Consider the following 16,714-nt stretch of genomic DNA (forward strand, 5'->3'; position numbering starts at 1 on the left):
GAGGAGGCTGGCAGCCAGACTGCACTGTGATTCTAATCGCAGTGCTCAGAGCCATGTTTAACATTTTCATTTTCACACTCAAATGTTTTCCTGAAAATCAGTTACCCTCGCTGATAGGATCTGTACCAGGAATCCATCAGTGAATATTTTTAGTCTATTAATGTTTTTCCTTTTTAAGTTACTTTATACTTTATCTCCACCGATTCTAATTTCTATAATAGTTCTTACTTCAGATTTAACTGTTATTTTCAAACTAACATTTTTGTCTGAAACATAAAAGATACAAATATAATAGGCATTATCATATAATAACTACCCATCAGTATATAGAGGTTCACTTTAAATTATATACAAATATACCACCCTAAAGTATCCATTGTGCTTAATCTGTATCTGAAATGTAATTAATTAACAATTACATTTAGCTGAAAATACTTCTGTACTTCCTCTACAGCATTATTTACTTCCAACTGTTGGATTCGTCCTTTAATTTACAACAAGGAAATGCTTGGTAAATGGGGGAAATATTCCAACAAGCTAAAATAATGCACATTTCAGATTAGCTATGGTATGGATTTATAAAGTGGATTAAAAAAAGCAAAAAATAGTAATTTGTCTGGCAACCCAACACTGTATTCACTCGCCTTTTTGCTGTAGTTAGGTCTCCAACAACTAAAAAAAAAAGAGTATCTGGCCCTTTAGCTGCTACTTTGTTTACTATGTTCACGTACAAGTCTCTGTCACGATCTGTCTGTGATTCCTGTTTTATTTTGAAAATAATTCACCCCCTGTGTGATGTGTGTGTTACTGTTGTGTTAGCCTCACCCTGCTCTGTTCTGGTGGATTAATGACTATTACAAGTATTTTCTGCCAAGATATCCTGTGTCCTGCCCTTGGATCCAAACTGCTCTGCTCACCAGTGACAGTCTCTAGAATTGTTATATAGCTCTTAGCCGTTTGGTGCTGGGCAGGTAGCAGAGCTCTTTCAGTTGAGGCAGCTGCATGCTGCCAACAGATGAGAGTGGGTAGACTGATACAAAACTGAATTGTTGCAGGCTTTAAAAAACACAACAAGGAGCTTAAACATGCTAAAATAGTATGGAAAGCTGGGCTTGGTGATACCTTATTTTGAATCTCCCTGATATCATGATTACACCTGCCCCTGCATGGATTGAAGTGCTAGTATTGTCCAGTCATCAATGCTTGCACAATGTACCGGTAACCTGATTTGTTCATGGCCTATGTACTGACCAATGGACTATCCTGACCCTAACCACTCAAGGTTAATGCTTAACTTCAATTAGGTTTGCAGGGCATGTTGTACAAATTAAAGCATTGGGATTCATTTTTACGCTTAGGTGACACATTTAGCCACAGATTGAACATAAAGCATAGTTTTTTCATAATGTGTTACTTTAAACGTGCAGCTTTAAATGTGAAAACTATTCCAATGCAATATCTGCCTTAAACAGAAAAGGTACGTGTTTTACATCTCCAGCAATAGCAACAAGGGTTTGCTTGCAGTCAGTCAAAAACATCCTGGTAGTTAGCTTTAGTATACTGTAAATAGCCAACAATAGCTGAACAACAGAATAGATACCAGCAGTCACTCACTCAGCTACTGTGTACATACCTTGAGGATATCTCTGTAGCCGTGGACGCTGCAGATGTTGTCAGGATCATCCTCGGGCTCATCCTCTTCCTCTGTTGCCTCGTAGCCCTCGTCGGGGCAGGCGTCCCTCTCGGCCTCGGCCATGTTGGTCATGAGGTCGATGAGCTGCTCCAGAGGAGGGCTGAGCTCCCTCTCCTCGTTCTCCTTCAGCCCGTAATCCAGAGCTTTGTAGATCATGATGCCCAGAGACTCAATCACCTGAAGGAGCACGGGAGAAAAAAGCACTCAGTGTCCATACATTGTCAATTTTCAATATTTACACTCATTCAACTGTCTTGCTTTCATCTGTTAAGTATTAAATATATGAACATAATCTTACTTCCAACAATTGTTTTTGCCTACAATACAATGCAAATCACACAGTGTAACAAAGATCCAATTAAATAACTCGCGTCTGATGATAAAGATGGATGTTTGTATATTAAGCAAGCATACAATCATTTTTGAAAAATGCATAATCTTTTTTTCCTGCTAATTGTTCTGTTCTTCATCTGTCACATGAACAAACAAACATGGATTTCTGTCTTTGTTCTTCAATATGATCCTCTATTTTGTGCCAAGCCTGAGCTTCAACAGCTGTATAAAGTGACCTGATGACTCGACCTTTGAGGAGAGAGCTCCCTCCGTCATTCATAAGCACACGCAAACACACACTGGCCTGGAGAGGCTGCCGCTGGGGGCCGATTACTGATAGTAGATCTTGTGATTAACTGACGCATTGAAAAACGAGAACACCATCATCACATCACACATGTCCTCACGATAGTCAGTCTTTTAACCCTTCTGTTGTCTTCGGGTCAAATCTGACCGATTTACTACTTTCATCAATCATAACTTTTTTGTTTTACATTCGATTGCATTAAGGCTTTATGATATCCTTCACAGTAGACATTTAAAACATATAAAATGGCTGATCACCACTTTCATAGAATTTTGGATGATTTAGTCAACTTTGTAACACCCATGGTGTTCCCGGTCAAAAATGACCGCCATAAAGAAATGGAATTAGTAACCATCCGGATCAGATCAAACACACACAAACACCCACACACACACACACACTCTAGATGTGTGTCCCCCCCCCCTTATGTGCCCATCCCCCCATGTGAATCACACCTGGCACACACAAACACACACAGAACAATTTGACACATGTCCCGCTCTTATGTGCCCATCCCCCCACATGGATTACACCTGGCACACGCAATACTTGTTCAGTGTCTATTCTTTGTATATTTACTGCAGTTGTTCATGTATACCAGTAGTCTGATACAATATTTACAGTTTGAAAGGGTGTTAAATGAAATTTGGTGATGATTAATGGTTTTTGTGTTAATGTAATAGCAGTTAAAACAGGACCGGTCAAATTTGACCGTGAACACCAAAGTAAGGGGGGAAACGAAGACAATAGGAGGGTTAAAGGAGGAAGGAATTCATAGGTATGTAATTCTGAGAGGTCAGCTGTAGTTTGAGACTCATTCTAGACTTTCAGGACTTAAATGATACTCCAGACAGTTTTAGCATTAAATAACTACAATGTAGGCTTGGAAGGTGGCTATATTTTTAAGAAGAAAACAGCGCATCATCACATCATTCCTGACTTGTTATGCTTAACATACTTTTTGCACAGCCACAATACGTCTTTAGCTTAAAAGATTTGCATTTTTACACAGAGGTCACATTTGTCACGATGGACAACCTTAAGCTTAGCAACCATTATAAAGCATTAACAACAAGCCATGCTATGGTTTTTTATAGTCCTTTTGATATTTTATATCTGCCATGAAAACTATTGTCTTTGCTTTGGCAGCATTAACTGACGTGTTGGCAACTTTGGAAAAAAGTGCAGTAGGCTAACACAGTGATTCTCAAATGGGGGTACGCGGACCCCTGGGGGTACGTTGGGGTACTGCAGGGGGTACGTGAGATTTAAAAAAAGGTTAATTATAAAAAGGTTAATTAAAAAAATACCATGCATGATTACAAAAATAATCTTAGTACAATAAGTTAAATAGAAAACACAATTTTATATTAAATATTCCTAGAACCACCAAGGGGGTCCTCATATAAACATGTCAAATGTGTGTATTGTATTTTATAGTTTTTCACAATATATCATTTTGTTCATTGGTTTGTTAAACATATTACTTCAATTGAAAATGTCGTTATGTTATTTTTTTTCATGCATGAAGATGAAAATATCCTTAGTTTGTTGTAATTCATGCACGAAGGAGTTAATAAATCACACACTGAGAGAACATCACTATATTGTAATTATTTATATAGGCTTTTTCGATCAAAAATGTTCGGGGTCGGTCAGGGGGTACTTGGCTGAGAAAATGTTTCAAAGGGGGTACATTACTGAAAGAAGTTTGAGAAGCACTGGGCTAACACATGTTAACAAAACAGCTCAAGTTGATGACTCATCATAGCAAACTGTTTCTTATTTACATAAAGAGCAGGCTCAGAAGACTCACTATTATTCTGCAAACATGCTTCTAGAAATGTCTGTCTCTTTAGCTGCCAAATGATGCTCTGTGTGTTAGCTGCTAACTTTGCTAGCCGCTTAGCTAGCTTACTGGCTCCAAACATAGGCCTACTGCCCGCTTAATTTTGAGTAGGCCTACCTACTGCAAAATGTCTACACTGAAGTTAACTCTAGAAATAGTTTTTGGCTCCATCACATGACTGTATCGATCCTAATGTTACAGTTCCAGGCTTCGACTAAATTAAATTGCTAATCATAAATGTGAATTAATTAACATTACTTCTCTCACTCAATTTTGCTGTTAATTATTCAATTAAATTGAAAGTAAATACTTTGGTAACACTTTCTAGATAAATAATGCATTATAACCATACTTTTGGCACAGTAAAGTAAAAATTATAAGCACTTGTTAATATTCATCATGCTTTATAACAATAATGTAAAGCTTGTTATAATGACTTATGGTAAATAATTATAATAATGTAAAATTGTCCCACAGTGAATTATGATTGTAGTTGTAATACATAAAATTATGTTTATTATGCATTGTAATCTCTGTTGTTACGCATTAAAAGGTAATAATAAGTTTAAGTGAATGGTTATTGGGTGCTTTAAGTGAAGTAAGGAAATTCCACAAAGGCAGATATAATACATTACGAGCTGGTTATAAGTCACAAAAAAAGTTAAGTTTGCTTCAATCTTAAATGTTAGTTAGTGACCAGCAATTATGATATATAATGTTACTTCACTATTGATACCTTTAATTATACAGTTATATGAGCACTTTTTAAATTCATACATAATCAAGTATATCATTTAAAAGATGTATAAGAAACCAAATAAGGTACACATAAGATTATATCTATTGCAGTTGTTGGTGGGTGTAGTTTAGATGCCATGCTCAGTTATAGCACTCAATCCGCCCTGGAATTGGAGAGTCACGGTGGATAAAGGCAGCAATGTCAAAGCCAAGACAAAAGACAAGAGACGGAAATCACACAGGGGATTATTCTGCAGCCCTGCACCCAGAGAAAAGACTGAGAGGGAGCGAGACAGCAAATAAAACACAGACAGAAAAGCAACTGTGAGAAAGGGGATGCAGGACGGAGGGACAGAGACAAGGATCAGAGTCAGAGAGGTATCAGGAGACAGGAAAATAAGAAGTGAATGAGAGGGTGAGAGTCATTGAATGGTTCAGAGAGGTCAAGGAGGGCGGAGAAAGGGGAGACATCAAGAGAAACAGAGTCATATGTGTGTGTGTGTGTGTGTGTGTGTGTGTGTGTGTGTGTGTGTGTGTGTGTATTGCTCTGTCTCAGCTATAATTGGCACCTTAGCCGTGTGGAGAAGGAGGTGCTATGTGTACCCTTAAGTGATCTGTGCTGCTTAGCCCCGATATATTTGATTCCCTGTCTATGTAATATAATTTGTGGAACCAAATAAAGTATTCAAGTGTGTGTGTGTGTGTGTGTGTGTGTATGTGTGTGTGTGTGTGTGTGTGTGTGTGTGTGTGTGTGTGTGTGTGTGTGTGTGTGTGTGTGTGTGTGTGTGTGTGTGTGTGTGTGTGTGTGTGTGTGTGTAGACATGAAGATCAAGAGCAGATCAATGGACATTCATAGAGGAAGGAGGAGTCATATGAGAGTCTGTCCTCCTCTCCCCCATCAGTGCGTAAGAGATGGATTTCCTCAGGGGGGTTCGGCTGAATGTCACCTCTTTGTCTAAGCTCTGATATATGACACCATGCAATACACACACAGACACAGACACACCACACACAAAAATGGCAGCAAATGCAAACATATTCCTCCAGGGAGCTGCTGTAACCTCAGGCTGAGAGATCCTCCTCAGTGGAGCATGCTGTATGTAGACAATGAGACAGATATGAAATGTTCTGCCCTGCCAAGCAGCTAATGGTTTTATATTTTAAAGTATGTGGATTTTCAGGCTCCCGTTTCTTATCTGCAGCTTATCTACAAACCATGTCTTCAAGAATTCAGTCAAAGACTGTCACAGTATCTGATCCGCAAAAGGAGAATCACTCAAACGGATGGAATAAATAAAAGGCTGCGCAGACGGGTTTGACCATTTTTTCACCCTTCCATTTGGAAACATTAAAAAAATGGTTATTTTGTATTTAGCAGATGTCAATCTAACAACTGAAGTCAATCAAATAGAATTAAAAATATCTACCTTAATGGGATCTACTGTAAGGCATCAAATGGCTACTTTTTCAAATGTTCTGTTTCATGCTCTTTTCCCTTGGTTTTTCCCTTTCCCCTTATTCAAGACCTTTTATCACTCAGTTAAGGACAACAAAATGTGCCTTCGGTACACAAACATACGTTTAATATTAGTAAATATAACATAGAAAGTGTGGGCCCAATATTAGCAACTGTCCTACAGTTTGGTTCTTTGTTTGCCAGGACCTTAAAATTGACAGGAAACGGAATGTCGATTCTCCAATATTTTACAACCATGACCTTCTTGTATAGGTGGTCCTCCAATTACATGTAAGTGTCGTCACTTAAAGAAATATCTGCAGCCATTGAAAAACATTGAATGTAATTTTCATATGCCTTATTATTCTTTCTTTTTAGGACCTTTAATAAAATCTTTAGACTTGACTCCTAACTTAGGAGTCAAGTCTGCTCCTCTAACAGTTTAGGAGTCCTAACACATTTATTTCTAGAAAAAGAACACCCTCAATTCAATAATCCAAGGTTACAAGACATTACATGTTATATTGCCATTAGTTTGGTATATATATATATATGAATAATGTGTGTCTGCATGTGTTGATATGATTCATAAGTAGAACAAACCTATGAAGAAGTAATGTTGGCCTTCTGGGGAGAACGCATTGGTTTGACTGTTGCAGACCAAATTAGATATGCTATTGACTGATGTTCCATTCCTTTGAGATACAAAACAATAAAAATGATCACTAAAAAATATGTGAGCCTGATTGATTCATTTCTTACACATTCCTCACAAATAATGAACCTAAAACTATGACTGATTGTAATTCATAATATTCCTTGTGACAGGCTAAAGCAAAAATGTCTCCATCCTACTTAAAAATCTCCCTGACTGGTTTCCAGGCTTCCAGGCGACCAAGCAGAATGATGGGATGGAAGGGATGGAAGGGAGGAAGGGGTGTATAGGAGGCGGAGAGGAAAAGAGGATAAGAAAGTGGGGCGAGGATGTCAACTGAAGCAGATTTGCCAGTGCAGCAAAGTGCAGCAGTGGCCATCATCACAGGCAAGAATAACATCAAACAGCTTGGCTTACATTTCAGCATTCATGTCACGGAGACATCCCGAGCTTGCCAGAATAAAAACCATGGAAAAAAACACACGGAAATGTTTTTACAAAGCCACTTTATCGCTGCAAACACCTCAACAGCTTACCTGAACTTAGTCCTAATAAGTAATGGCTTCCTGATACAACTGATCGGATTAAGAGTAAAATCTTGTTCTAACAAAGCACAATGTTGCTCTCAAATACACAAATGTAATTCATTCTTCACACTTTTCCAAAATCATGAAACACTGGGATGATAATGGCAATGAATGTAATGATGGTTTTCACATAAATGTAGTTCTTCCTTTGTTATCTCTTTACTGGCTTCAAATTCTTCCTCAGTTACATGTATATCACATTAAAGGCCCCTACCTCTACTGTCAATATCCATCTACCATTCACCAATATGTCTACTATTTTCTATATTATATAAGGGGACATGTGCATGTTATGTCCAAGTGTCGGTTTTAGATCCATTCAAGGTTGAATTTCTCTTCAGCTTGCAAAATGAGCTGTAGTAAATGAGCTCAGGTATAAATAGGCTACAGAACAGCAACACAATATGATATGACAGCAGAGCTTTATGTTGACAAGAGGACATGTAACATCTAGACCTTGTTCAGTACATCACAAATGTATGATAGCAGTATCTGGGTAAATATAGCCAGGGGTCTTTAGACATTCATACACAGCGATTCTGGTCTTTTGTCTTGTCTGTTTTACAGTGTGAAGTCCAGTGTGACAATAAAACAAAGCTAAGACCTATCCGACTTAATCGGCTGTTTTATAATGATTAAATCTGCCAAGCCCCAAAGATTGTGCAAGATGGATCCATGACCTAACATAATGAGCAGATGGTTAAGAAGTTACACTTGTAACTAATGTTGATTAACTAAAGTTAAAGTTAAAGCCTTTTATTGTCATTATACAAAAAGTACAACGAGATTCAGAGTGCAACTCTGTCCCAGTGGGCAAAAACTAGAAATACATAACATTAAAAACACGGCAGTAGGACAGACAAGATAAGCAATCATACGGGGGGAATAAATAGTTAAACATATTTATATAAAAATAGTTTATAATTTTTAAAGTGCATTCAAAGTGCGTATGTGTGTGGAGATGGTTATGGTTATTGCATTAAGTGTGGTGGTTAAGCAGCCTGACGGCCCAGGGGTAGAAACTGTTTTTTAGTCTGTTTGTCCGTGATTTGAAGCTCCTGTATCTCCTCCCAGAAGGCAGGAGAGAGAACAGTCTGTGACCTGGGTGAGAGCTGTCCTTTATAATTTAGTGGGAATCCTGATACAGCATTCCCACTATCTGTTATTCGACGCACAAAATTCTTTATTATTCCGCCGGGTTATTTTGCACCTCTTCTTCTCCCACATTCCACATCGCAGAAACTCCGTTCAAACATCAAAACGTTCAGCTCGGTCGGGAATCGATGGCTATTACTTTTCTCATTCATAACTTTCATGTGAGGTCGGCCCAGACCCTAGGGGTTTTTAAATCTACTCTTAAAAACACACTTCTTCTCTCTGGCCTTTTAGTCAGAGCGGAGTACGACTCCTGACTTTTCCCTGTGTTTTTTTTTTTTTTAAATATCTGTTGTAATTTATTGTCTTTTATTGTGATTATAGAAATGTGTTTTTATGTGATTGTAGTTATTACATGTACAGCACGCTTTTAAATGTGCTTTATAAATAAACCTTGATTTGATTTGATTTGATTTGATTCATAATTCCAGAGATATATCCCATAATTCATCACATTTTTAACATTGAAGTCAATGGAGAAACTCTTCAGACTTGAAAAATCTTCATGCGACTTCAACTGCTAACTGTTCATTCATACTTTCACTCAGAAACCTCATTCCAACTTTAAAATGTTACACATCTTTCTGACATTATTCGTGTTAAACAACTTTTAAATCTGATTCATACTTTTAGAAATATTAAACATTGTTCAGACCTTGGTATAGAGGCCTTCATCAGATTTTAACATTAGTGTGTATTGAGCAGCTCGTGTGTGATCTCAAAGCGGAGTGGAGGTTGAAATTCGCCTTCATATTTTATTTAAAGGAGAGGTGTCATGGCCATTTCCACTGATCATAATTCCATTGTTGAGGTCTACTAGAATAGATTTATATTGTGCAATTTTCCAAACTCACATTGGTTTCTCATACAGCATCTCTGTAAACTACGTGTATTCACTGAATTTCACTCTCTGCCTTTAACGGCTCGTTGTAGCTCCAATAGCTCCAGCCCCCCCCCCCTCCCTGTGAGCACAGTGTGCTCTGATTGGTCGGGACGTTGTGAATCGCGCTGAGCTCCGTGGAGGTGTTGTTTCCTTGTTTAGCGATACACAGCGAAACACAGCCAAACTCATCCTGAGCACACACAAAGTCACAGCCGAAGTAAAAACAATAAGTGTGGCTTGATATTGAGTAAGAAAAAGGTTGATAAACGCTGTGAGAATGGGTCTGCAGAGAGAATTTTGCCGCGATCCCAACTGTCTGTTATCAGCCTGCAGCCAGGGAGGAGAAATCAGCAGAGCTGCCTGCACTGTGTGTGTGTGTGTGTGAGGAAGTCCGTGGATTGGTCAATTTGGACCAATCAGCGGGGGTTTAACGTAACGGCTCCGCGGACGTAGCGTAACGGTTCCACGGATTGGTCCATTTCGTTCCGGGTACGGGATTACATCATCCCGTACCCGGAAGAATCAAATGGACAATGACGTATCTCCAACGAGGCGTTTTGGGGAGGTATTTTCTGTTAGAGTTTTACACCGGGGAGCCAGTGCTGAGGGTGCGGGTGTACTTTGAGGGTTTTGACTCTGCACACCGTTTACATGCATAAAAACCTTCATAACACACAAGGGGACGGGTAATAACCGGAAAAGCATGACATGTCTCCTTTAAACCTGCCATAATTCCCAAACCCTACACTCCTGAGACATAATTTGTCATGACAAACGTAGGAAAACATCTCGTAGCGTGAAAAATGAAAAGAAATGCCTCTTGAGGGCATGAAGTGACAAAAACTTTCAACATGTCTCCATTAAAGCCAATTGTAAATTCAACTTCCTTCAGATGCTTCACGCGTTGACATTTCACCGATATCTGTTACGGTTCTTCAACAAAACGTTCACATTCACGTAAGAGGTTTATCTCTCATTCAGAACAATGAAAATGCTCTCCTCTCACTGATTACTGCACATCACCATGGAAACCTTTGATCTCTGGACACGTCATTAGCTCAAATATAAACACCTTTGTCATGGAACACGATGATGTCAACTCCAACTGACATGCTCAGAGCAGCAGACTTCAGAAAATGGTTAACACAGCTCTACATCAAATCTGATGTTACGTAATGTGGTGTTACTATGGCAACGCATCCCTCGCCATAAAACAGCAGCAGACTTCAGATAATGGTTAATGGTCCTGCCCTCAACAGCTCTACGTCAATTATGGGGTGTCTTCATATGACGTTTCCATGGAAACGCATCCCTCGCCATAAAACACGATGTCGCTGTAACTCCAATGGACACGGTCCGATCGTCCCCCAAACTTCGCTTGTATATCACCGGTCCATGCCTCAACAGTTTTACGCCAAATCTGAGATCTCACCATAGGCTGTTGCCATGGAAACACATCCCTCGCCATAAAACACGATGTCGCTGTAGCTCCAATGGACACGGTCCGGTCGTCCCACAATCTTCACCTGTATATCACCTCTCCATGCCTCAACAGCTCTACGTCAAATCTGACATCTCACCATATGCCGTTTCCATGGAAACGCATCCCTCGCCATAAAACACGATGTTGTCGTAACGCCTATGAAAAGGGTCAAAACAGCACCAGACTTCAGATAATGGTTAACGGTCCAGCCCTCAACAGCTCTACGTCAATTATGGGGTGTTATCATATGCCGTTTCCATGGAAACGCATCCCTCGCCAAAGACGATGTTGCTATAACTCCTATGAAAATGTTCAAAAAGTGCTCAAACTTCACATGTTTGCTAACAGTCCAGCCGTGAAGACATCTACGGGACAGTTTTGAGATTTCTTCAATTGCCGTTGCCATGGCAACACAATGCTCACCATGAAACACGGTTTTCTCATAACCTCAGTGACAATGCTCCAAACGGCCCAAAACTTCACAGGTTTGGTAACGATGCAGCCATCAACGCATCTAAGCGTATTATGGGATGTCATCAAATGCCGTTGGCATGGCGACAGATCATTCGCCATCAAGTTAGTTCAAAGGTTTGCAGTTCAAATATTCTGCTGCTTTTCCAAGCCTTTTTACTTTCTTTTCTTCTCTCATCACACATTCAAGCCCCCAGTGTTCATGTATCATTTCAATCTAAATTCTTCACTTTCTTCTTACACATTACATTTCAGCATAGCAGTTTAGCGTCAGCTTTTCAGCATAAAGCATTCCCACTAGCAATTTCTTCAGGAATTGCATTCTCTGGAGATGGAGATGTGTTCCAGAGATATATATATATATCGGTTTTCTCTGCCACCCTAATCACTCTCTGCAGGGCTTTCTTGTCCGCAGCTGAACATCCAGCATACCACACAGAGATGGAGTATGACAGCACGCTCTCGATGGTCGCCCGGTAGAAGGACACCAGCAGCTTCTTGTTGAGTCTGTTTCTCCGAAGCACCCTCAGGAAGTGAAGTCGCTGCTGGGCCTTCTTAATTGCTGCAGTGGTGTGTGCTGTCCAGCTGAGGCTCTCCAAAATTTGTACCCCCAGGAACTTAAAGGTGGAGACCCTCTCCACTCTTTCTCCATTGAGGCGAAGGGGGGCGGGTTCTGGACGGTGTTTTCTGAAGTCTATGATGATTTGCTTTGTTTTGCTTGTGTTCAGATATAGGTTGTTTGCTGAACACCACGCAGACAGCTTCAGGATCTCATCTCTGTATGCCAACTCGTCGTCTCCCTTATATATTTGACCGACCACAGTGGTGTCATCCGCACATTTGGAGGGATGAATGGGAGAGCAGTCGTGTGTGTAGAGTGTGTAGAGTAGAGGGCTCAGCACACAGCCGACCAGGGAGCCAGTGCTGAGGGTGCGGGTGGAGGAGCAATAAGGGCCTATTTTCACTGTCTGAGGACGGTCTGTAAGGAAATTGTTTATTCAGGCGCATATGATGGGGGGGGGGGAAACCTAGGCTTGACAGTTTTTCCACTAGTATGTCAGGTATGATGGTGTTAAAAGCTGAGCTGAAATCGACAAACAGCATCCTGATATAGTTGCCTGGGACTTCTAGGTGGCTCACAGCTGTGTGAAGGACCGTGGCGATGGCATCATCCATGGATCTGTTAGCTCTGTAGGCAAATGGCACCCGATGAGGGTCGAGGGAGGGTGGGAGGCTGGCTTTGAAGTAGTCGGCTATCAGTCTTTCAAAACATTTCATCACCGCCGATATTAGGGCTATGGGCCTGTAGTCGTTGAGCTCTCTGACTGGTGTCTTTTTGGGGACAGGAATGATGGTAGCCGTCTTCCGACAGGATGGGATGCAAGCTTGTGACAGGGACAGGTTGAATATCCTGGTCAGAGCCCCTGAAAGCTGGTCAGCACAAGCTTTGAGTACTTTGCCGAGTACTCCATTGGGTCCTGCGGCTTTTCCAGGATTCACAGACCTCAGCGTCTGCTTCACCTGATGTTCTTTGAGAGTGGGAGGTGGTATGGAGCTGGTAGTTTGCAGAGACAGGGGCAGAGTAGAAAAGTGGGGGGGTCTGCTAGCCTCAAAGCGGGCAAAAAAGTGGTTTAGTTCCTCTGCAAGGTGGGCGTCAGCTCTAGTAGTGCCAGATGTTTTGCCCTTATAGTTGGTTAGCTGGTGAAGGCCCTGCCAAACGCACCGTGTGTTGTTATGAGCGAGATTCTCCTCCACTTTTCCCTTGTAGTCCTCCTTCGCAGCCTTGATGCCTCTCCTCAGGTTCGCCCTTGCCATGCTGTACTGGGCTGCGTCCCCTGACCTGAAGGCTGTGTCACGGGAACTCAGGAGAGACCGCACCGCTCTTGTCATCCATGGTTTTTGGTTTGGGTAGACCCGAATGCGTTTTTCCACAGTTACAGTGTCTGTGCAGAACTTGATGTAAGATAAGACAGCCTGTGTGTGTTCCTCCAAGTCTGTCTGTTCAAATATGTCCCACGCTGTGTGTTCGAAGCTGTCTTGCAGTTGTGAGAGTGCCCCCTCGGGCCAGGTTCTGATATATTTAACCACCGGCTTGGTGTTACTTCTGAGGGGGGTGTAGGCTGGGATGAGAAGCAGTGAGAGGTGGTCAGATAGTCCTAAATGGGGGAGTGCTACCGCTCTGTAAGCATGCTTCAGGTTAGAATACACCCGGTCCAGTGTGTTCTTTCCTCTGGTGGTACATCGTACATATTGTACACATTTGGGAAGCACATTTTTTTAGACATGCATGATTAAAGTCTCCAGCTACAATATTTACTCCGTCGGGATGGGACCTCTGTTGTTTATTTATTAAGCTCTGGAGGTGGTCAAGTGCAATGCTAGCGTTAGCATCAGGTGGGATATAAACAGTATTGATTATCACCCCTGTCAGCTCTCTAGGCAGGTAAAAGGGTCTGCACATAATAGACATTACTTCCAGGTCGGAAGAGCAATGTGTATGTGTGACCCTGCTGTCCATGCACCAGTCGTTGTGGATGTAAACACACAGACCACCCCCTCGGCTCTTACCGGAAGCGCTGTTCCTGTCGTAGCGGTGGGTAGAGCGGCCTGCCTAGTAGCTGCACTGCTGCGTCCGGAATCCGCGAGTGTAGCCAGTATTAGAGATGGCAAATCGGGATCCTTTTACGGACTCGGAGTCTTCTGAGTCAGTCATTGAAGAGATCTGGATCATACGAGTCCTTTGAGTCATATGAGTCAGCATCACCAAGAGCGTAGAAATCCTACCGGTGAAACCGAAAAGTTGTTGCATTTCACGAGCATATTAAACTAAAGTTACAGGCTCCGCTACACAGTGTCTTTTGCTTTAATAAAAATGTTGATCACAAAAAAAAAGGGGTTTTTTGCTTTGATCTCTGGATCTGCTACGGTTATGGCTCTGAGTCCGCACGAGTCTGCAGGAAGTTTCACTGATCCGCTTCCCCTGAGCCAAACGATAACTTCTGGCAGCTATCCTACTTGCTAAAGGCTAGGCAGATGGACTGGGGTACGTTGTAATGTGATTGACGCAATTTATAGTTTTAATTTGTACGTCACCAGGTGTAGGACTCAAAGGACTCGGGTTAATCGAGAGGGGAGACTCGTCACGACCAGCTCATTACTAGGATCCGGGTTAATGATCCGGATGAATCAGGACTCACCCATCTCTAGCCAGGATTCCGTGATGATCATCACACAGCAGTCGCGGACGTTCGTGTTAGCAGCTACTAGTACCTCCAGTTTGTCGATTTTGTGGACGATGGACCTGGCATTTGCGAGGAAGAGGCTTGGTAGTGGTGGTTGGTGCGGCCGCTTCCTTAGCCTAGCAAGCAGGCCTGCACGGCATCCTCGCTTCTGCTTCCTCTCCCTCCGGCGCCTGCGTTGCTTCACAGGCCCGAACTCGCATGCTAAGTGGTTAGCCCCAGCCCATCTTGTCTTGCAACACCACTTGGCATCTCTGAAACAGACCTTAATTTAGCTACTGTAAAAATCAGCTAGCATTATGATCCTCTGATAAGTCTGGGCGGTATAAGCAACTGTCCGTTTCTTCTATTACATATTGAGTCCTAGCGCTACCGCTTTGTTTCATGGTTATCTCAATTTGTCTTTAATCCAACTATCAAACTATCGGAGCATACAGCCCCTGGATAGCTGCACAACACTTTATGGCTCCAACCCCTAAATATATCATATTAGTGTATTATAAGTGATATTAAACAGGAAGTTATGGAACATCTTGAAGCAGGAACCCATGAGTTATTCTGCTAAAAGACTTGGAAGTTATATCCATTGTAAAATTGTTAATTCATTTGTTGTTAAATCCCTGTTTAAATGACAGGATGAGGGAAAAACAAGCTCATAACAGCACTGTCTGAGGGAAGGTGAGGACGTTATGGTCTGCTTTGCATTTTGAGTGGAGTCAGACAAAGACCGCAGCTGTTAGACTGTGAAACTCATTAGTTTTAGTTATGTAGCTTTGTGTGATTCTCACACACCAAACACCAGAGCCAATTGTGCTAATTAAATGCTAACTTAATGCTAAGAGACTGCATGCCAAAGCCTACCATCGATCACTGTTAGCAACCAGCAGAGGATTACCAGCATCAGCACAAACTGGTCCGAATTAAAAGGACTGTAGAAACGATGTGGGGATTTATAACATTGATATTTACTCCTTAGTGAGTTCACTGGATTTAGATCATAGCAGTGAAAGTAAGCTGAGAATAATTTTATTTAAAATACAATTACAATAAAATGAATTTTCTCTATATTAATTAATGTCCTTTTACACTTTATTTTACCTGTATTATGTATTGTACATGTATGAAAATAAGAGCCTTGAATCTGGCTCAGTGTCATCTGGTTCCATTTCATTTTAATTCTTAACAACACATCCTGGATTTCTAAATGTGTCACTAATGAGCAGCTTAGTCTCTCATAGTCTCTTCCTCTTAAATATAAGTGATGCATGACCAATATTAACTCCAGCTCCATAAATCCAGACATACTCTGCCTAAAAGTCAAAACAATAATGCCAAATGGACAAGGCACAGCTGTGGCTGATGGGAATGTCTTTGAAGGTCTTTTATCATAAAGCACAGTATTGAAAAATACTACATTTAAAATGTGAAGTTAAATGTTGTCTTGATAATGGTGCTGTACGGTGGCTGAGAGGTGCAAACATTATACAACGGCCCTAAATATCTCCATTTGGAGAAATGTGTTGCAGTTTTAAAACCAATGCAAATAAAAAATCACAAATGTGCCAAAACACATGTAATATAAAAAAGATATATAACAAAAATAACATATAATCCTCGAACGTGAACAAGAGCTCCGGTCCCAGCTGTGTGCATCTCTGTTTAGTGTCCCCGTTTCCTTTGTGTTTTGAGCTTCTTGCATCGTTAATTTATGATGTATGATGTTTCTCCTAATAGAAGTGTTTTGGGCCGTTGTAGCAAGTTTCCCCCTGGCGGGCACCATACTTTTGGACTAAATATCAGGGGATGACCAAAATGACTTCATCCTATGGAGGGCATACATTTCTGCATTTCAGGGCAATCCATCT

General features: G+C 41.1%; 1 protein-coding gene across 2 annotated transcripts in view; it reads right to left on the reverse strand.

Annotated features, from left to right (window-relative positions):
* Nucleotides 1–16,714, reverse strand: part of spire1b (spire-type actin nucleation factor 1b) — a 51,641-nt gene that overhangs the window by 23,578 nt on the left and 11,349 nt on the right. For both annotated transcript variants that reach the window (XM_034115585.1, XM_034115584.1), the window contains exon 3: nucleotides 1,634–1,870. In XM_034115585.1, the coding sequence (XP_033971476.1) occupies nucleotides 1,634–1,870 (237 nt within the window). The remainder of the gene's footprint in view (nucleotides 1–1,633; nucleotides 1,871–16,714) is intronic.

Source organism: Trematomus bernacchii, unplaced genomic scaffold (genome assembly GCF_902827165.1).
Source record: "Trematomus bernacchii unplaced genomic scaffold, fTreBer1.1, whole genome shotgun sequence".
Taxonomy (NCBI): Eukaryota; Metazoa; Chordata; class Actinopteri; order Perciformes; family Nototheniidae; genus Trematomus; species Trematomus bernacchii.